General features: G+C 36.1%; 1 protein-coding gene across 7 annotated transcripts in view; it reads left to right on the top strand.

Annotated features, from left to right (window-relative positions):
* The window catches only part of DPY19L1 (dpy-19 like C-mannosyltransferase 1), a 141,985-nt gene that overhangs the window by 66,487 nt on the left and 54,323 nt on the right, over positions 1-21,175 (top strand). For all 7 annotated transcript variants that reach the window (XR_005369693.1, XR_005369694.1, XM_038557319.1 and 4 more), the window contains 9 exons: positions 1,072-1,131; positions 1,674-1,754; positions 6,773-6,874; positions 11,795-11,866; positions 15,233-15,282; positions 16,570-16,594; positions 17,491-17,610; positions 19,040-19,214; positions 20,057-20,156. Coding sequence is in view for 5 of the 7 variants with exons in the window: in XM_038557319.1 (XP_038413247.1) it covers positions 1,072-1,131; positions 1,674-1,754; positions 6,773-6,874; positions 11,795-11,866; positions 15,233-15,282; positions 16,570-16,594; positions 17,491-17,610; positions 19,040-19,214; positions 20,057-20,156 (785 nt within the window). In the remaining 2 variants the exon portion in view is untranslated. The remainder of the gene's footprint in view (positions 1-1,071; positions 1,132-1,673; positions 1,755-6,772; positions 6,875-11,794; positions 11,867-15,232; positions 15,283-16,569; positions 16,595-17,490; positions 17,611-19,039; positions 19,215-20,056; positions 20,157-21,175) is intronic.

Raw genomic sequence — 21,175 nt, 5'->3', positions numbered from 1 at the left:
AGTTTTCAGCAATGACAAAAAAAGCACTAACTGGGCTGTTGTACTTTGAGATTAATGATAGTTCTTACAGTCAGTGAATTCTCTTTGTAATCGGGAAAAGCAACGATGTACTCAGTGCTGCATTTTACGTGTGTACACAGGCAAGGCCTGCTATTACTTAGATTAAAGTGCATGATTCTTGATACTCGTTTCAGGTACTAATAAAATCTAACCTAAGTTCATTTGGCAGGAAGCTTTGATTCAGTCCAGTACCTACAATATATCAGGTTTTCTTTTAGGTGCTTGACGCTAAGGTGTGTCTTGGCTATGAATAAAGCATATTTATGTATATTTCATATTTGGGTGTATAAAAATAAATGACGCCAACAGTTATAGAATATAGAGTACGTATGCGTATTTACCTATAAACACACATCTGCCTATTTTTATTTGTAGTTATCTATTTGAAACCTAAATCTTATCACTTTTTGTGTTCTCAGATATTCAGAAACTTCTGAAAACATTTAACTTGGGTTCATGTATTTATGTTTTGATCTCCAACTGTATTTTTGGCAAGTTTGAAGTAGCTTTAGCTCTTTATGGGTACTATACTTTGGGAATCTATTAATTTCCTAGAGAGAGAGAGAAGATTTGGTAGAGAAATACTTAGTTGATCATTAAAAACCCCTTTGTAGTCATTCTAAGAGTTGATAATACTTAAAATCTTATGACTATAAGACACATGTCTAAAATTCTGAAATTATTATCTACTATATATATATATATATATATATTATATGCTATTATATATTATATTGGTTCATAGGTAAATCAGAGATGTAAAATCAGTCATAGAAATTTATGTATGGTAATTCGGTTTTCAATTTTACAAAATCACTAACTGATCTAATCTGCTTTGGATAAAATAGAGCTATTTTGTAGAGTCAATGACCTTGTGCTGATACTATATGGAACATTGACAATGTGCTGAATTTTAGATTCTTGAGAGTCTTATTACATAAAAGTGTTTTTTGGTACTTGAATTTATGTATATAAATATTAACTGTATTCTATGTTGTTTTCTCCATGAAGGTTATACTGGAAATGAAACCACATTTCCTGAAAATAAATGTATCTGAACTTAGTTTATGGGTAAGAATCTATCTATTAGAATGCATAAATTTTTCCTTTTCTAAAATATATCATCAGTTTTATGTTTTACTTTTAAGGAAATTATCTATTCTTATGTAATGCAGGAAATCTAACAGCTTTATGACATAATTAAGACTCAATTTTAATGTGCTAAATTGCCCTTTTTATGTGGCAAGTTAAAATTAATATTGGATAGGTGAGGAATTCTAGTTTTATTTCTTTTATCACTCATGTTTTTTGGGGGAGCAGTGCATGTGTAAGAGACTATTAGTAGAAGGAGAACGTAACTGCAATTGTTGTGTAAATCTCCTATAAGATATCTTAATTTTGATAATATCACATGTGTTTTTATTTTTGGTGATAGCCCCTTGATTTTGGAGTAACATTCTTTAAGCTGCATTTTTTAGCACTTTTTTCTGGATATGGAGATACTTATTTCACATGTGATTAAAGCATTGATTAGTTACTTCCTCAGCTGTGTCTTAGGAATGGCTGTATGAAGTATCAGTTGATTTTTGTTTTGTTATGTTTTCCTTTTGTAGGTTATCCAAGGATGTTTTTGGTTATTTGGAACTGTTGTACTAAAGTATTTGACATCTAAAATCTTTGGCATTGCAGATGATGTAAGTGCATTTTTGCTTAAATTTGGAAGAATCAAACAGGCTAAGAACGAATTACTTGAGTTACTAAAGTACCACTATTAGAGTCAAATTCTAATATGAAGTCTATTCACTTATTATTTTGTCTATTTACGATAATAGAAAATAAATGTGACTGTGTGTAGTCTGTATTCTCCAATATTAATTTCTTGACACAATTTTGTTATTTTAATTGATCTTTTCTTTATCACAAAGATTTTAAAAATTTAAAGCAAAAAAGCTCTAGAGATTTTAGCTCAAATTTTAAGGTCCATTACAGTCATTTTTCTCTGGCTTCTTTATAATCCCCTTCAGTAACATGTCAGTATGCCATCTTCAGAGTGTCTGAAACTATAGACCATATTATAGTCTCATTCCCCCAACCCTGTTTCCAGGTCAGTGTTTGTCAAAGGTTTATTTATATGTAATTTAACCCAAGTTAGTCTTACTAAGAGAAAGGTTTTTGGTTGGTTGTTTTGTTTTGTTTTGGTATTTGGGTAGGAGAGAAAATGAGAAGAATTCTGTTTTATAACTTTAAGTATTCTTCCTATCCATAACTTTATTTTGCCTATTTTATTTTGATGTTTTAGTAAACACACTAATTACATTTTAAAAAAGAAGCAGCACCACAACCACAGAAAGAGTAAAGTAAACCACATATTTTTTTCTGTAATTTATTTTCATTGACTATCTTTCCTCCGTCCATAATAGATTAAAGCTATAGTTTTAAAACTGGGTTTTGTAAAGTTCTGGAATTTCCAAGGATTCTTCTGTAGGGTCTACTTCCCAACCCCCCTGGCGGGAGCCCCTCTTTCACCCACAGTAGTTTAGCTTTGATTTCTTAGACATTGGACAATCATAGAGCTTTTTGTTTAAACAAGGGAATTTCTTGTTTGAAAAAGATTGATAGCAATTGGGTTGTTCAATGGGCAATCTACAACTTGTGGAAAGACTTTTTAAAGCAGATAACTGTAGTCTGAAATTACTTATTCATTCATTCAATATGTACCTGCTATGTGCCTGGCAGTAGAACAGATCCTAGAGATACAGAATAGTAAGACGTCGTCTAGCGGGAGCTAGGGATGATATATAGCAACTCTAATACCATGTAATAAAGGCTGTGATAAAAACAAGAATAGAGTGCTGCAGGAACTCAGAGGAGAAGAGTTGGAGAAGGGTCCTGGAAGTCTCCTGAGGAGAGCTAAAAGGTTATTGAGTCAGCAAGGATGCAGAGAATGAACAGGAAGAAAAGGGAGACAGCCCAAGTTCTAGGTGAATGGAATCTGTCTCCTCACTGAGGGAAGACAAACCAGTTAAGGTTTGCCACAGCCCGATGTTGGAGCAGGACCAAACAAATTAGGAGTAATGTAATTGCAAATTTAATATTTCTAGAAATCTGATCAAGGATATCAGCTCATAAATTCTGAATCGTGACATTGGTCAAAGGAAAAGACTGCAAGGCCACACAGCCTTTAAGAAGCATTTCCACTCACCCTTCTCTGTTAAGAAAATTAGACACTTCCTCATTCTTTAGGAACCACGTAAGCCATTTCTCAGTATATCCTGACTTCCCCTCCCTGTTCCTGTCAACACTCTTCTTGGTAGAAGCCTGGGGTTGTCTGCAAGGGAAGCTCAGTCAGTACCATGACACACAGTTTTCACTGGGGGGCTGGTGACATAGGCATCCTCTGCCTGGCACATATCAAAATTCCAGACTCCCAGAAAGAATGTGGGTGCTCAGCGTAAACCAGTGTTCATATGATTTAGGTACAGTAAGCCACTACTCATTCTCACTTAAGGTGGTAGGAGCCATCTGTAATCCAAGTTCCCTGATGCCAGCTGGGCACCAGCTTTGCAAGCAGGTTTTTCAAGGAGAGCAGTCAGGCTTGCTGTGTTAACTGTCATCCGAACATCAAGGTTGTCTCACATTTTCCTTTCTTCCACACCTTCTTGGGTCTTCATGAATCTGCATACCATGTCCCAGTCATTCATAGATTTATGGAGATCTTGGGCTCAAGGATCCCTGAGCCCATGTGTGCAGCCTTCCAGTCCACCGGGGAATGTGAGAACTGATTTACCCTCTTGTTGGTTTTCCCATTGCCAGAATCTCTAAAATTTCTAGCTAATCTGCTCTTCACTGGGCAAGCAATAGAACATGAGGCTGGCAAAGCTGTGAGCTCTCACCTTTCATTTCCTGCTGTTTGATGCTTTTTAACAGTACCTCTGAGCATAGATTTTTTTTTTGCATCCCGTCCCCAAACAAGTCAGTACCTTCTGGTAGCAGAGGTTCTGCTTTTCATGGCCAGCCCCACCCTCATGGAACTATTGGGTCTACCACCCCAGGGAAGTTGAGGTGCTGCTGATGGTGAGTGGGAAAAGCCCAGGCATGGATGCCACAGACACCCACTATTTCCATTCACTGTTCATCAGTGCTTATATGAATGAGTGCTTCTCAATTTGTTTTCTATTTAGTCGATTTCTAGAACCCGATATGGTTGTTTTGACAGTCTCATCCAATTGAATTGGTGTTATTGGGGGAGGGGATTTGTCAACTTCTTCCTCTGCCATGGGAAAGTCCCCATTTTCATGGATTCTTGAGTGTTGATCCAGCCTTGTATTTCTTGGATAACCCCACTCATGCACAATGTATTTGTCTTTCTATATATTGTTGGATTTGGTTATTAATATTTTTAAGGATTTTTGTCTGTATTTTTTTAAAGATTTTATTTATTCATGAGAGACACAGAGAGTGAGAGGCAGAGACATAACATAGGAAAAGGGAGAAGCGGGCTCCCTGTGGGGAGCCCAGTGCAGGACTTGATCCCAGACTTAAGCCGAAGGCAGATACTCAACCACTGAGCCACCCCGGTGTCCTTTTTGTCTGTATTTATGACAGATATTAGTCTGTAGTTTTATTTTCTTATAATGTTTGTGTCTGGCCTTGGTTTCAAGGTAGTGCTAGTTTTCTTAAATTTTTTGGAAGTATTGAATTTTACTTATTTATTTAAGAGAGAGAGAGAGAGAGAGCGCACGCAGTGTGAGGGCCAGAGGGAGAGAGTCTTAAGCAGATTCCCCACTGATCGTGGAGCCTGATGTGGGGCTCAGTCTAACAACTCTGAAACCATGACCTGAGCCAAAATCAAGAGTTGGTTGCTTAACTGACTGAGCTGCCCAGCTGCCCCCAATCTCCTATTTCAAAGAGAATTTATATAGAATTGATACTATTTCTTCCTGCAATGATTGGTGGAATTTGACAGTAAAGCCTTCAAGGCCTAAAGTTTTCCTTATGAGAGAATTTTCTACTACAAAATCCACTTTCTTTAGGAAGTTATTGAAAATCTATGTCTTTAGAGGAAACTACCCATTTCATGTATGTAATCAAATGGATTATGTTTTTTAAAAAAATATTGTAGAATTCAGTAGAAATTTCCTATTAAAATTTTTGTATGGATGTAAAATGATCTTTTACATTATTTTATTTATTTTCCTTGTTTGGATTCAGGATCAGTATTAGTCTCCTGTAAAGACCTGTTCTTTGAGAGTTTTTTTTGTGTGTACTATTTTTTCTGCTTTGTATTTGCTGTATTAATATTTTCAAAGTACCACCTTTTTTTGAGGCCTCTGGTTTTGCCGAATTTCCCTTTGTCACCAAATTGTGTTATCCTCGTTTCTTATGCCTTTGTGCTTGTTCTGTAGCTTTTACTAATGCTTGAGGGAAAATGCTTGGTTCTTTTGTTTTCAACCTCTTTTATTTTCTGATAAATGCATTTACAGCTATAAATTTCCCTGTTGATAGTGTTTTTTCCCTATGTCTTGCAAATTAACTATTTTGAGATTTTCTTTTTAGCCTGAAGGTTAAATTTTGTGCTACTTAGTTTTTAGCCAAAAAAGATTTTTAAAGTCATTTCTAGTTAGTCGTTTTCCAATTTTATTGCACTTGTGATTAGAAAAAGAATTGTATTATATCAATTCTTTGAGATGTATGGTGATATGGTATGTGAATATTTAAAAAATTTTCTTATGTTCAGAGGTAACATGTATTCTCTCTTTGTGAAGTTTGTATTTTCTATGAGTGTATTGATAATGCTATTCAGGTGTTATGTTAACATTTGTCTGCTCTGTTTTAGAGGAAAATATTTCACATTTCCAGTGACCACTATTAACTGGTCTATTTCTTCCTACAGTTTTTTTCAGCTCTTTATACATTTTGAATCTCTACTGTTAACTGCAGATATATTCATGACACATAGGACATTGCTTTGCTGTTCATTTTGCCAGAGTATAATGTCATTTGTTGTCTCTTTCCATGTTTTGCTTGAATTCAGTTTTTTTAAATGTCACCATTGCTAACCTAGATTTGTTTGGTTCAATTTATTTATTTTGTTCTCCTCTTCCATTTTCAACCTTTCTGTATACTTTTGTTTTAAACATGTCTCTTGTAGACCATAGGCTCCATGCTCAGTGTGGAGCCCAATGTGGGACTTGAACTCAGAACCCTGAGATCAAGACCTAAACTGAGATCACGGGTTGGTCACTTAACTGACTGAGCCACTCATGTGCCCCTCAGAGAGTCTTTTCAGTCTCCTTTTCAGAAATTGGAATTAATGTTTCCTTTCCTTTCACTTCATTGCACTCTGTCCCTGATGATTGATAGATGCCTGTGTGTGTTCCCAAGCCCACCCCTCCTGGTAGGCTCAGGAAAAGGAGATGTTGTGTAGCATTGTTTCGTCAGGTTTAGCACCCTAAGCAGGGAAAACCCACGGATAAAAAGCATTTGCTTTGTTGATGATGGATCGTGGAAAGCAGGGCGTTGTTGGAACTATCATTTGTCAGCAAAAGAAGGGAGAACCATGAAGTTGCAGCACTTTAACAGAAGCAAGCCTGGCATGGGAGCAGCAAGCTCTGCAATGTAGTGAAAGCTATTTATAGATACTATTAAAATTAAAGTGCATTACTACACTATATGCCGTAATCTAATGATACCTCACTTTATTCCTTCTTAGGCTCACATCGGCAACTTATTAACATCAAAATTCTTCAGTTACAAGGATTTTGATACATTATTGTATACCTGTGCAGCTGAGTTTGACTTTATGGAAAAGGAGGTAAGATGCGATTTCTAGTTTTCCTTCCTCAGGTTTTGGTCCATTCATTTTTTTCATAAAGGGTGCTCCTGTTATCTCCGCCTTTTTCCTGTGCTGTTACCTGTGGGAAGCAAGGGAAAGCAATGGCTTGGAGGAAGACGTTCCTTCTTACATTAGTATGGCGCCCCTGAAATGTATGGTTTGTTCTCATTCTGATAATTTAGAAGCAAGCATTCAGACTAGCAATAGTTTTTTTGCATGAGCAGTTCAAGTTGCCTATTTTCAGGGATAGCATTAATTCGGAGACTCTCTCAAGTTCTCACATTTCCATTCACTCAGTGGTTGTTTATTTGAATAATCTTATTGCTTTGAAATATTGAATACAAGTTTTTCATTCCAGCAATGTTTTTCTTTCTAAAATTGTATTCAGATGTTTAAAAAGAAACCACGGAGTAGCGTGGGGGATTGTGAGATGGAAGTCTGCAGTACTACTTGATGTTCTTGGACAAGCAACTCTCATTTTTTTTTTCCTGTCATAACTTACTAGTTCCTAGTTGTATGCTGCAAAAAGATATTGTGAAGGCCAAATGAGATAGGTAGGAAGTACTTTGATATTTTAGTGATATTTTATATAAAATATTATTTTGCAGTAATCCTGAGAGGATTTGATCAAAGGGTTTGATTCTCAGGATTTGACCTGAGAGGGTTTGATTCAACAAATTGTGCGTGTGTGTGTTTGTGTGTATGTGTCTTTTTTAACACCATCGTTGTAGCCCCAATTTATTATGATATTTTATTATCTGTGAAACATTTTCCTTCAAAGCTATGTGCGTGTAGGTATTACACTGGTCAACAGGACTCTACTGACACCTTCATTTTCCCCTTGATCCCTGCTGGGTGGTTACCTCTGTGTTCCGAGTTACAGACCAGTGGATGATTGTGTACCACACTGAAAACTCTTATCAACCAGACATTCTGAATTGAGCATGTCCTGCAGATGTACTGTTTACTCCAGTGACTTGTCAGTCTTCATTCCCTGGTTCTGGCAAATTCTGACATATATGGATAATAAAAAGTATATAAATGATACTCTTGAGCCCACTGAAAGAAACCAAGGAAGAGTGTCTTGAAAGACGTTAAAATGCATGTTCATAGCAAATCAAGACTCCTTCAAGCAAGTGGTAAAGGAAGTAGACTACAGGGTAAACATCAGCAGAGTGTTAGGCTATGGCCAATGTCCTTTGACATTATTGAGGATATTCATGCCACTATAACCTGAGAGTATGTACCATCAGTTAAGTGATAGAAGAAATTGTTTATTGAGGCATAGCATGACTTCCGTTAATTTGAAGAAAATAGCAAAGCTGTTTCCAGCCTGCTATTCCTCATCTCCATTCGTATCTTCACAGGGACTGTGCTGTAGAGACAGTATGGTGCCAGTTCAGAGAGTGTGCATCCATTGTATGATACATCCATACACTGGGGAAAAGGGAACAGTTTAACATGATACTGTACTGGTATGGAAAGACATGTATAATGGAATGAACAAAATGGTATGATCTTATTTACCTATAATTAACACACATAGAATAAGGTGTGAGAGAGGAAAATTTTAACAGTGGTTTTTGGCTGGAGAGATAATCAGTGATTAACTTTTTTTTGTAATTTGCATCTTTAAAATGTTCTACAATAATCATATTTTAATTGTATTCTGCTTTAAAATAAAGTAAAAGAATGAGGGAGATCTTTCCCTTCTAGGTATGGAAATGGTTAGCAACAGTGCTTAAAGTACAGGGATACTAAGGCATGAACATTTTTATGGCCAAAAATAGATAATGCTTGGATAGTCCCATGAGTATGTACTTAACTATGTTTATGTGTATGTACTTAATATGAAAGAAGAAAGAAGCACAGATAAATGGATAAAAAGTGCATTATTTCAGAAATATTATTTGAAAAATGGGATTTGGGGTGAGATCCCTGGGTGGCTCAGTGGTTTAGGCCCAGGGCATGATCCTGGCGTCCCAGGATCGAGTCCCACATCAGGCTCCCTGCACGGAGCCTGCTTCTCCCTCTGCCTGTGTCTCTGCCTCTCTCTGTCTCTCTCTGTGTCTCTCATGAATGAATAAATAAAATCTTTAAAAAAAAAGCTTTGTGTCACATTATGCAATAAACTTCAGTTCAGTTAATTAGTGTGTCAAAATTAAATGGAGCTTGAAAAATAAATTTGAGGGACATTTCAACTAGTATTAGCTTCATTTTGTAGTGGGCATAATAGCAGTGCAAAATGCATATGAGAATCATTAATAGATTTGACTGCATATGACATCTGTACATTAAATATTGTAAAAATTAAAAAGCAGATGATTAACTGGGATGATTCTTGCCATAAATATAACAAATGAAACTAGGAATTAATGTATTGAGTTTAGGAGATTGTCCAAATGTATAAAAAATTACCAAGGACTCTTAACCCTTGCCCAAAAATACATCCCTACTCCCATACACATGTGCAGAAATGGGGGAGGCATGTGAACAGACAGCCCATTGGGGAAGAAATGCTGATAATTGATTAAAATTGTCTTATTTTTTATGCATTTTTTGGCTTTTACAATGAGCACATATAACTTTTATGCTTAGAATAAAATGAAAAATTAATAGAAAAAGACCTTGTAATTCCAGTAGCACACATGCATGTACACATGTGTACCTCTGTCCCTGTGTGGTTTGTTTCCTTTGCATTTGTTCTTGTGCATACCCTCTCTCTGCTGGATCTTTTAGTATTGAGGAAATTATATAATTTTATTTCCTTTATATTAATGCTTTTATATATTAATTCATGTCCCTTCTGTTGGTTTCCTATGGAGAGTCATACTCAGTCCCTTCTTGTCTCCACTACTCCTCCCCTCCCCTTTTCTAATTTATTGTAATGCTATCATCAGTGACATTATTTCCTTCCCAAATATCCTCCACTCAGTCCCATTGCATCTTCACTGTCTGCACATGCTATTCTCTCACCTTCATATCCCTGTCCTTGTCATAGTTCTGTAGATTGGTGTTTTTCGTGCTGTATGTTCTGTGATTGAGGAAGCCTCTTCTGCCATTTCTCAATTGTGTGAAGCTTGCTATCCAGTGGATTCCTCACAGGGGGCTATAAGAACAATAATCCCTGAGTTTTCACGCATCCTGTATTTTATCAGTGGCTTTTAAATGTGGAGATATGGCTAGATATAAAATATTTGGCTCATGTATTTTTCATGGAGTGTCTTAAATAAATTAACTTCACCCTCTTCCGGCTTAGTGTTGCTGTCAGAGTTTGATGCTAATCTCATTTTTTTTTAAAGATTTTATTTATTTATTCATGAGAGACACAGAACGAGAGAGAAAGCGAGAGAGAGGCAGAGACACAGGCAGACGGAGAAGCAGGCTCCATGCAGGGAGCCCGACGCGGGACTCGATCCTGGGTCTCCAGGATCAGGCCCTGGGCAGAAGGCGTCGCTAAACCGCTGAGCCCTCAGGCTGCCCTCTTTTTTTTTTTTTTAAAGATTTTACTTATTTATTTATTTATTTATTCATTCATTCATTCATTCATTCATTCATTTATTTATTTATTTATGAGAGCAAGAGAGAGGCAAAGGGGGAAGCAGGCTCCATGCAGGGAGCCCAATGTGGGACTAAATCCTGGGTTTCCAGGATCATGCCCTGGGCTGAAGGCAGACGCTCAACCACTAAGCCACCCAGGCATCCCTGATTTTCTTTAAAAAAAAAAAAAATATATTAAAAAATACTTTTCAAATAAAGTTTTGGCATACAATTTTAAATTTGAGTTTTAGTTAAATTTTGTTAAATACTTTTGATGCAACTTTGACATTGCCTTTTTAAGGTAAACACCAGTATCTCACAACTTTTTTTACGTTTATTTTTAGTTGTTATTAGAAAATGCCTGAGTTTTTTAATAATAAAATACTTCTGGTTATATAATTTTTGCTTAAGTTACTTTTAAAAATTTACAAAATAGAAATAAATATATTTAAAAATTAAATACTATGCAAATGTTAATAAAAGTAAATGATAAAATAAAAACATAAAAAATCTTTTAATGAGACTTCTAACTATGAAGTATGCATTTTTGGTTAATAAATTACCAAAATTACTTGTCTAATACAGAATAACAAGCAACCAAAGTGGGCTAATGAGAGGGAAAATAAGAAAATGCTACTTATACTTTATAGGATTAAAATCTACCAGTGCTTCTAATGTTAAAGCTAGATTTCTCCTGATTAACATATTTGGGGAAGTGTACATTATTTAACTCAATAGTATAGGATTATTTTTGTGAGGGTAAATATTGGTGGTAAGCAAATCAATTGCAGCTTAGAAATTTCAGAATTATTTAAGACTATGACTTGAAAATGATTGAGAAATATATAGGATTGGCAATGTTTAGGATTTTGTTATTAAATGTTTCTGTAGTTTCTTATTAAGAAAATATAAAAGTTTTTATTTATCTTGTAAACATGGTCATTATTTTGTGTGTATGTGGGAGGGAATCATGTTTAAGATTTTTATCTCCCATCAAGTGGACAGGAAGAGCTCATGCAATTTAAAGGAATTCTACTGATCTTAGGTGAATATTAAGTCGAGCTGTCTAGTTAGAAAAGTAGTGTGCAAAAAGTGAACAGTAATCTTTCCATTCACATCTTATACTTACAAGTGTTATACTATATTTGTTCATGTTTTCAAATCGACATTTTGGGTAAGCTTGTTTCTATGGAAATATATCTTCATTTTTATGATGGGAGTCAGTGGGTATATTGGACGAACCCTAAATGGGTAAATGCTCTACTTACACTTTTTAAACTTCACTTTGTTCATTATTTGAAATGAAATTTTGTCTGAAAATAATATTTTCTTCTAACAAAACATCTCTTTGAATTTCAGACTCCACTGAGGTATACAAAGACATTGTTGCTTCCAGTTGTTCTGGTTGTGTTTATTGCAATCGTTAAAAAGGTATATGTCTATCACTTAAGGGCTCTTTCTTTTTTAAAAAATTATTTATTTATTTTAGAAAAAGAGAGAGTGCTAGCAGGGGGAGGGGCAGAGGGAGAGAGAGAATTTCAAGTCTACTCCCCCTGAGTGCAAAGCCTGATGTGGGGCTTGATCTCATGACCTTGAGATCATGACTTGATCTGAAATTGAGAGTTGGATGCTCAGCTGACTGAGCCACCAGGAGCCTTTTAAGAGCTCTTTCTTTCTTTCTTTCTTTCTTTCTTTCTTTCTTTCTTTCTTTTTTTTTTTAGAGCTCTTTCTTATCATAAAATACTTTCTTGTTCTACATAGTAGTTAAGTATATTAAATTACATGTTAATATGACACAATATTTTATATGGATTTGTTAAAACATATTCTGTATTTTCTTACTAATAGCCCTTGATGAACATTTACAGGCCTTAAAAATATTCTATCTGCCAGCATAAAATAGACATAAGAAAAAGATGGCTCCAGTTTTGGTAGTCATATATTTTGAAAGACATGATCAAAGAGACTATATTGGACCAGATACAGTTATTTTTGTCTTTGTAAATTATTACTTTTAGCTTTATGTAATATTTCCCTAAAATATTCAATATATGCCATTCTAAGTCACTTATGCATTTCTCAGTAACTCCTGGAATGAGTTTCTTGTTATTGATCAAAAGGAAAAAAATAGAATATTAACAATGTATTAACCAACATCGATAAAATTGTTAGACTCCCAACTTGGCTTTGATAATGAAATTCTATTTTTTTTTTTTTTACATTTTTTTAGCATTATATTTTTGTGCCGAAATTTATACCCTTTTAACCATCCACATTGTGAATTATATCTTGCTTTTCTACAGAATGGTCCACAAAATATGCAGAATTAAAATATTACTAATGGAAAAATAATTTTTCATGACAAATGGTGCAATTTCTCATCACCAAACCATTTCTACATATATGCATAAATATGCACAAGTGTACATGCGTGAGCAGATACATCATTTACACATGTGTAGACACACACGTCTTTGCCTCTATAAACTTTCTTCTATCTGACTAGGACCCAACTGATTGTTCATATATAGCTTATCTACCTCGTGGTTTACCATTGAAGAGTTTTTCCTCTTCTGAGTTACTTTTCATAAATTACAATATATCAGCATTGTTTTTGTTTTTTGTTTGTTTGTTTGTTTTTTTTTTCTTATGGTAAGAGCATATGTAGTTTTATTTTTTTTTATTTTTTTTTAAATTTATTTTTTATTGGTGTTCAATTTACTAACATACAGAATAACCCCCAGTGCCCGTCACCCATTCACTCCCACCCCCCGCCCTCCTCCCCTTCTACCACCCCTAGTTCGTTTCCCAGAGTTAGCAGTCTTTACGTTCTGTCTCCCTTTCTGATATTTTCCACACATTTCTTCCCCCTTCCCTTATATTCCCTTTCACTATTATTTATATTCCCCAAATGAATGAGAACATATAATGTTTGTCCTTCTCCGACTGGCTTACTTCACTCAGCATAATACCCTCCAGTTCCATCCACGTTGAAGCAAATGGTGGGTATTTGTCATTTCTAATAGCTGAGGAATATTCCATTGTATACATAAACCACATCTTCTTTATCCATTCATCTTTCGTTGGACACCGAGGCTCCTTCCACAGTTTGGCTATCGTGGCCATTGCTGCTATAAACATCGGGGTGCAGGTGTCCCGGCATTTCATTGCATTTGTATCTTTGGGGTAAATCCCCAACAGTGCAATTGCTGGGTCATAGGGCAGGTCTATTTTTAACTGTTTGAGGAACCTCCACACAGTTTTCCAGAGTGGCTGCACCAGTTCACATTCCCACCAACAGTGTATGAGGGTTCCCTTTTCTCCGCATCCTCTCCAACATTTGTTGTTTCCTGCCTTGTTAATTCTAAGCCCAGATTTAAATCAGGTCAGAGAAGTTCCAGTCTTTAGCAAAGAGCAGGTGTGATATTCTCTTTTTTCTTTTAAGAGTTGGTGAATTCTGTAACTGCAAGTGTTTTAAGAGAATGAATAAAGATTAATCTATAATCAACAAACAGATGATAGACTCTAAAGGTTTTCTGATTTGTAGTTAGTGATTCTGTGTTAACACATTATATATTTGTAGAATATTCTGCACTATAATTATTGTTCATATTACATATTTATACTCTCCCCGAACATATCACACATACAATGTTATTTCCCCTGGTTATTTGACAGCCCTGAAGGGTACATGGATATTATTATCCCCATTTTGACAGATGCAGCATTAGAAGATCAGAGAGGTTGTTTCCGGGCTCACATCATGTCCATTAAAAAGCAAGGGAAGAGCAAGAATCAGACTCTGCACCTTTCCCTCCTTATTGAGTGTTATGTAGTGTTCAGTTTTGTAGTCTCACAAGCTTTTCAAACCTGATGAGTTTATAGTCAGTTTCTGCTAGAAGCAAGAAGACTCTGTGCTTCCTTTACACTTTTGCACACTTGATGTGGGTGTGCACCTGGCAGGTAATCAAAAAACACCAACATTGGCAATTTAGAGTACATTAAAAAGACAGCAATCTGGATGGCTGGAGATGACAAGAACAGTTACATCGGGTTAAAAGAACTGGATGTTTGACTTGAAAGATTCAAATGGAATAAAAGGTGATTATTTTCATATATTTAAAAGCCCGCCACTTGGAAATAAGATTACACTCACTTTGGCTCCTTAGAATCATGGCCAATTCTCAGGGGTAGGACTTCTGACCAGAATTGATCTGGACTGACTAGGAAAGTGTTACAGACTCAAGCCTTCCAAGAGGTGGATTAACACCAGTCAGTGGTGTCATGGTGGACACCCATGCTGGGGATAGGATTTCAGATGAGATAACCTTCCAGTTGCTGCTAAATATGCAAACTCAGTGTTTGGTTGGTTGTGCTTCTCAGCCTCCCACCTAGTTGCCCAGGTATGTGTATGGATGCTGAGGGAGAGGCATTGCCAACAACCTGGGTATGTTGAATTCCCTGAATGTGAGTTAGAAGCCAGAAGGTCAGGTTGCAGGGCCTGGAAATGCTTTCTAGTTGTTCCACCTTCTGGGAGACCATTTCATCCAGCTGAGCCTGTGGCTCATTTACAAAATGAGGATAATGCTATCTACCTGAACAGAATTGTTGGGTATTAGATATGATCAAGGACTGTGCAAATGGAAGATTATGGTGGTGTAATTATTTCCTGAGTCATCTCTTATCTCCATATTTCTTCTATTTTTAAGTAGAAGTTTGAAAGTTTACAAGATACTTTAGTTGAAATTTCATTTTCCCCAAACAGCTCTTCTAATGTGTTAAAAAATTTACTTGCAGATTATTAGTGACATGTGGGGTGTCTTAACTAAACAACAAACACATATAAGGTAAATATGCTTTTAATCATTTTGTTATTAAGTAGATATTTAGAGTGTATTAATTTTATAGTTCATATTGCATACTCAGCATTTGATAATTGATGTTTTCGATTGTCATTCCTCTTTGCTTTTATCATTCTTCCCTATCTGTGCAGAGCTCAGTACATCACTTATTCACACCTCAAATTCCATCTCTACAATCTGACAGTAGGCCTAGTACTTAATCTATACTTGAAGGACACAGCTTTGTGTGTCAGCTTAGCAGAAAAGATAAATTATTCTGTTGATGGTTTTAGGACCAATGGACTATCTTTTGAGAGAAAACCAAAGAGATATAAAACTAATACCATATTTTATGTTTTACACAAAATAAATTCCAGATGGAACAAAGGTTTAAATGTAGGAAAAACCAATAAATGAACATTTTTTAGGAGATAAAACAGGAATGGAATAGGAGGGATTATGGAGAGGGGCACTGAATATGGGAGTCAAGTGCCTGTCTGATGTTTGAGTAAGATTAGTCTAGTGTGACTGGAGCATGGTGATCAAGAGGGAACATGGTAGACGATGAGTTTCAAGGATGAGAAATAGAATGACGATGTACAGCATGATAAGGATTTGAGAGTTTATTCATTGAGGGGTTTTAAGTAAGGGATTGGTATGACTGGATTCCCCCTTGCAAAAGCTAGCTGGCACTGCTGTGATGATAATTGAAATGGGATGGCAGGGGTGGGGTGGTGCAGGGTCAGAGGCAGATGTAGGGAGAGTATATGGGTCTCTAATCATGTATCCTTTCTCAGGAAATTAAAATTGTCAAGTAAAACTCATGGGGGAGTTTTGTGGCTATTTGTATATTCTAGAGCTGCTGCTGAAAACATGTTTTTTGTGTGGTTTCCTAAATTGTCTCTGTAGTAGCTACAGTTTATGAGGAAGCTCAGAGACAATGAGAAGCAGGCATATGGAAGTATGAAGGCTTTAGGATTCCCTTCACCCCATTCCCTACCTTGAATATCACCAGGGAGGTACCTGATAACACCACGGCATGTCTTTCGTTGGCCCAATAATTGTCCATGTAGTCAAATGTGCAGGGTATGCAACATTGTCATTTAAAAAAATCAGCTGGCTTTTAAAAGATTGTGACACCAATTTCCATTCATAACTGTTAGCTATTTTTATTTACATATATATGTCCTTTGAATGTTATACAAGTTGTAAAATTCGTTTTTGTAAGATGATGCAAATAATTGAAGTACATACTTCAGTAATGATTCAATAGTATTTCTTATTCCATTTCAGAAAACACCAATTTGATCACGGAGAGGTAAAGATTCAGTATTACTAAAATTTACTTTGTTTTACAGTTTGTATGTATTTGGACTTTTCTTTCTAGTTCCAGTTTCTAACTATTGGTAACTGTCACTTACCATATTCAAAATGGGCCTGTGTTTTTATGAGACTATTACAAACGTGACCATTTGTTAAAACATTTATGTAGGAAGCCCATTTGGTCTGTTCTGATCATCTTCACAGTGATCCAGTTTATTGTGTGATTGGTTGCTGCTCCTATCGCCTGGTGATTCCACCTGTTTCTCTCTCCTCCCTCCCTCCTTCCTTTCTCCCCTCCCCTCCCCTCCCCTGCGTTTCCCTTCCCTCTTTCCTGACATGTAACATGATGTTAGATTCAGGTGTATAACATAATTAACTGGATTTGTATACGTTGTGAAATAATCACCACAATAAGTCTAACATCCATCACATAGTTACCAAAAAATTTTTTTTCTTGTGGTGAGGACTTTTAAAATCTACACTCCTAGCAACAGCCTGGTGACTATGGTTAATAGTACCGTATTGCATATTTCAGCCTGGTTTTGATGATTGTTCCAAGGCAGAGCTCTGGGATCTTAAACAGTACTTAATTTTGTTTACCACTTTCCTGTCTAAATCTGATGGTAACACCAAGGTAGATTCAGAAATGTGGGCTTTATTAACTCTAGGCTTAACTCTGAGCAAAATTCTAGAACCGCTAGCTGTAGTGACTCTATAATTTTAGCTTCTAATAAGATGGAGAAGTTTGAAAGTGAATTTTAAGACTCGTTTAGTCAGAAATCAAAATATTGTCACTAAGAAAAAGTACGCTTTTCTAGATATTCATCTATTTAACAATGTATTAAGCTTCACAGATTGTAGAAGTGAAAAAAAATTTTCTCTTTCTTTCAGCTAGTTTATCATGCATTGCAACTGTTAGCATATACAGTCCTCGGTATTTTAATTATGAGACTGAAACTCTTCTTGACACCACACATGTGTGTTATGGCTTCCTTGATCTGTTCAAGACAGGTAAGATGGTTGTCATGTTGGCATTGTAGCTGCCATGATTGCTTTACCCCTCTTTTGTTACTGAATGGCCCCCAAATCATATTGAATTACTGAAAATTCTTTAAATTATTGTAGTTAAAGTTTTTTGTGGTTTTGTATTAATCTTTCCTAAAGGGCAAAGACCAAAGCAGTTCATTTATCCTTCTAACTTCTAAAATAATCTTTGGCATACAACAAATACTCAAGTAGAACACGCTAAATTTATGAGTGACTGCTACAGATGTTGATAGAAAACAGAACTTCACGGTAGAAATAACTTTTTGTTGTTTTGACATTCCTACCACAAAGAATTCTAACCAATGGTTTCAAGTTGCAGTTACTTCCAAATATATGTTTTGTTTTGTTTTGTTTTGTTTTCAGTATCAAGCTTAAAACTTCTTTTTTCATTTCAGTATACATTTGTATGTACTTCCCTGACTTTTTAAAATTTAGTATAAGCCATTTGGATATTTGCTACTTACTTTTCCTGGCTACCTGCCTTCTTGCTCTGTATTCACAGATTTATGTTTCTCTATAGTGCCACCTTTACATCAGTCCATTAGCCAAGATGCAGCAGCAGTACCTCTTTTAAATTTAGCAAATATTTATGAAGCATCTGCACTACACTCTAGGGACAAGGGTAGGATGGTAGATAGATAATCCAAAAAGCAAAAAAATATGTATGCCCTCAAGAAGCTTCAATCTGGTTCTACAGACGTAGAGAAATTAAGGAGTGAATGATAGGGACAAAGTGTTACTGTTGAGTGTGGACCATTTAACTGGAAAAATCAGCCAATCTCATGGTTCCCAATCAGGTTATTGGTGTTGCGTTAGAGAGGCATTGCTTACCAGAGGAACCTGGAGATGAAGCCACTCTTCCTGACTCTTCCAGGCTGGGACAGGAAAGGAGGCTGATGGGAAGCCTTGCATCTCAATTTCCAGCCCGCCCTGTGACTGAGGGTAGAAAACCTTACTCCAGGCTGGCTTCACAGGTGTGGGACCTCCACAAATGCATGGGGCCCCCTCCCTCAGAAGGACCCTGCACCTACTTGGATGCTCTTCTGTTTGTCTTTTGAACTGCTAAATAATGTTTCAACAAGAGGCCCCATATTTTCATTTTGCATCGGGCCTGGCAAATGATATAGGTGGTCCTGGCTTTACTGGAACATGCAATCAGAACACAATGAGAGAACAGCTTCCTGAGTTTATACCCCACCTCTATAAGGTTAATGGCAAAAGTCTTTTAATCCCTCTGGTCATTGTTTCTGGAACTTTACCTTAGGATAATTAGTCCCTAGGTTTTTGCTTTTTGGTTTATCTACAGGAGACTGTATTCCTCTCTGAGAAGAACTTTTCTTATTGGATACAGGCTGCTGTACAATTATCAAATGTATTCTTCATTTGGTTTCAGCTGTTTGGATGGCTCTTTTGCAAAGTACATCCTGGTGCTGTTGTTTTTGCTGTATTAGCAGCAATGTCAATACAGGGTTCAGCAAATCTCCAAACCCAATGGAATATCGTAGGAGAGTTCAGCAATTTGCCACAAGAAGAACTTATCGAATGGATCAAATACAGTACTAAACCAGGTAAGTTTTCCCCACAGTTTTATGTACCACTGCAAAGTTTTAAACCCACATTACTTCCAGTGACCTTACTCTAAGCAGTGCTGCTTCTAAATTATTCAGGAAAAGAGAGATGTCAATCTTATTTAAATGATTTGCAAAAGAAATGTTATATATATTTTCTTAATAATCTATTTTGCTATTTTCCAGAAATTCTAATGTTTTTTTTTTTCAAATGTTCCCAAAGTTTGACATGGCATGATTTGTTTTTTTTTTTAATTTTTATTTAAATTTAACTAATTAACATATAATGTATTATTAGTTTCGGAGGTAGAGGTCAGTGATTCATCAGTCTTCTCTAATCCTCAGTGCTCATTAATGTGGTATGACTTAAAATAATTTTTGTTGTGCATATTTTCCTTGTGAGTTTTTAACCTTAGTCCTGAACATTCCTTCTTGAACTAATAGAATAGACATTTTATTCAAAGGAGATTTTGTTATCTGAGTATCAAATGACTGAATTTCAAATCATTTTCCAGAATTCCTTGGTGTTATAAAACTTTCCTAGCCAATCTGATACTTATTTCCTAGAAGCAGGAAAGATTTCTAAGATGTTACAAAAACAAACAAACAAAACCCCAGAAATCTTCACTGATGAAAGAAGGAGGCTCTGACTTCCAAAGCCAAGGGCCTGATAGCCATTTTACCAGCCAGCTGACTTCAGTTGGGTTCTTCCATTGAATCTTTAAGTCCTGAACCTCTCTGGGCCTCCACGTTCTCATCTGGGAAGTAATGGAGTTGACCAGAAGGAGACCTGATTAACATTCACTGAGTGCCTTCCTGAGACTTCCTTTCCTGCTTTTCAGACGCAGTCTTTGCAGGCGCTATGCCCACAATGGCAAGTGTTAAACTCTCTGCGCTTCGGCCCATTGTGAATCATCCACACTATGAAGATGCAGGGTTAAGGTTAGTATACAATTTTCACATTGCTCAAAACAAATTTCTCACACAACTAGTGATGAAGGGAACCAGCAAAATAATGAGAAGTGTTCCAAGAACACTGGTGAACAGAGATTTCTAGAGTTAGGGGAGAAAGCAGTGCTGAAATAAGAAGGCTGAATCAGAAACAAAACTGGTAAGGTTCCATTGGGCAATAAAACAACAACCTTTGGGGTCTCTTCTCTACTAGGCAGCAAAACGAAATCATAGCCTGTCCATCTTCTACAGGCAAAGAGGGCTACAAGACACCCAGGTCCTTATTAGTCATCACTATCCTTAAGCTCCCCAGAAGATTTATGATCCTCTAGCTTTTATTTAAGGTTTCCTTTTGGCTATTTGTTCTTGAATTCTAAGAAGGCAGTTGAAATGGAATCCCATTCAAAGAGGGTTTTATTCTGATTTTCATCCATATTGCCTACTAGAATGATCTTGATTTTTGTTTTTTATATTTTTCTTGAGAGTATTGTGTTCTCTTTGAAAAAGATGTAGGTTTAAATTTCATGCAATTTCTAGGCTAGGTTAAGCTATTCATTTCCTAAGTAAATGGGTGAATCTTATTAATCTGTTCTTTTGTGTAACAGTGAAACATATTTTATAAATAAAAAATCTTTTTCAATCAATTTCAGTAAGCTTATATTTCTAGAACAATTGTGCTGAATAAGTTTAGTTGTTTTGTTTTGTTTTTTCAATCTAGGAATAAAATGGAGAGCCATTAATGCCAATTATTGCTGCTGTCAAAGCTGGGACTGCATGGCAGCTTTAAAGTAGTCTGGTAGCCACATTTGTGGCTCCCCCCTGTCCATGCACAGTGTGCCTTACTCTCATGTATGATAGGGTTATGGAGAATACAAAACAAAAACGAGCAAACAAGCAAAAAGATTGAATTTGGAAATGAAGGGATGCATTCAACTAAGCCTCTTCTCCCAGGACTCTTGTGCTATGTATGCTTCTACCTTTTTCTTTTGACCTGCCTAATGCCCCTTAGC

This window comes from Canis lupus, chromosome 14, assembly GCF_011100685.1.
Source record: "Canis lupus familiaris isolate Mischka breed German Shepherd chromosome 14, alternate assembly UU_Cfam_GSD_1.0, whole genome shotgun sequence".
NCBI lineage: Eukaryota > Metazoa > Chordata > Mammalia > Carnivora > Canidae > Canis > Canis lupus.
The sequence above is the reverse complement of the archived record's forward strand: the minus strand, read 5'-3'. Positions and strand labels throughout refer to the sequence as shown.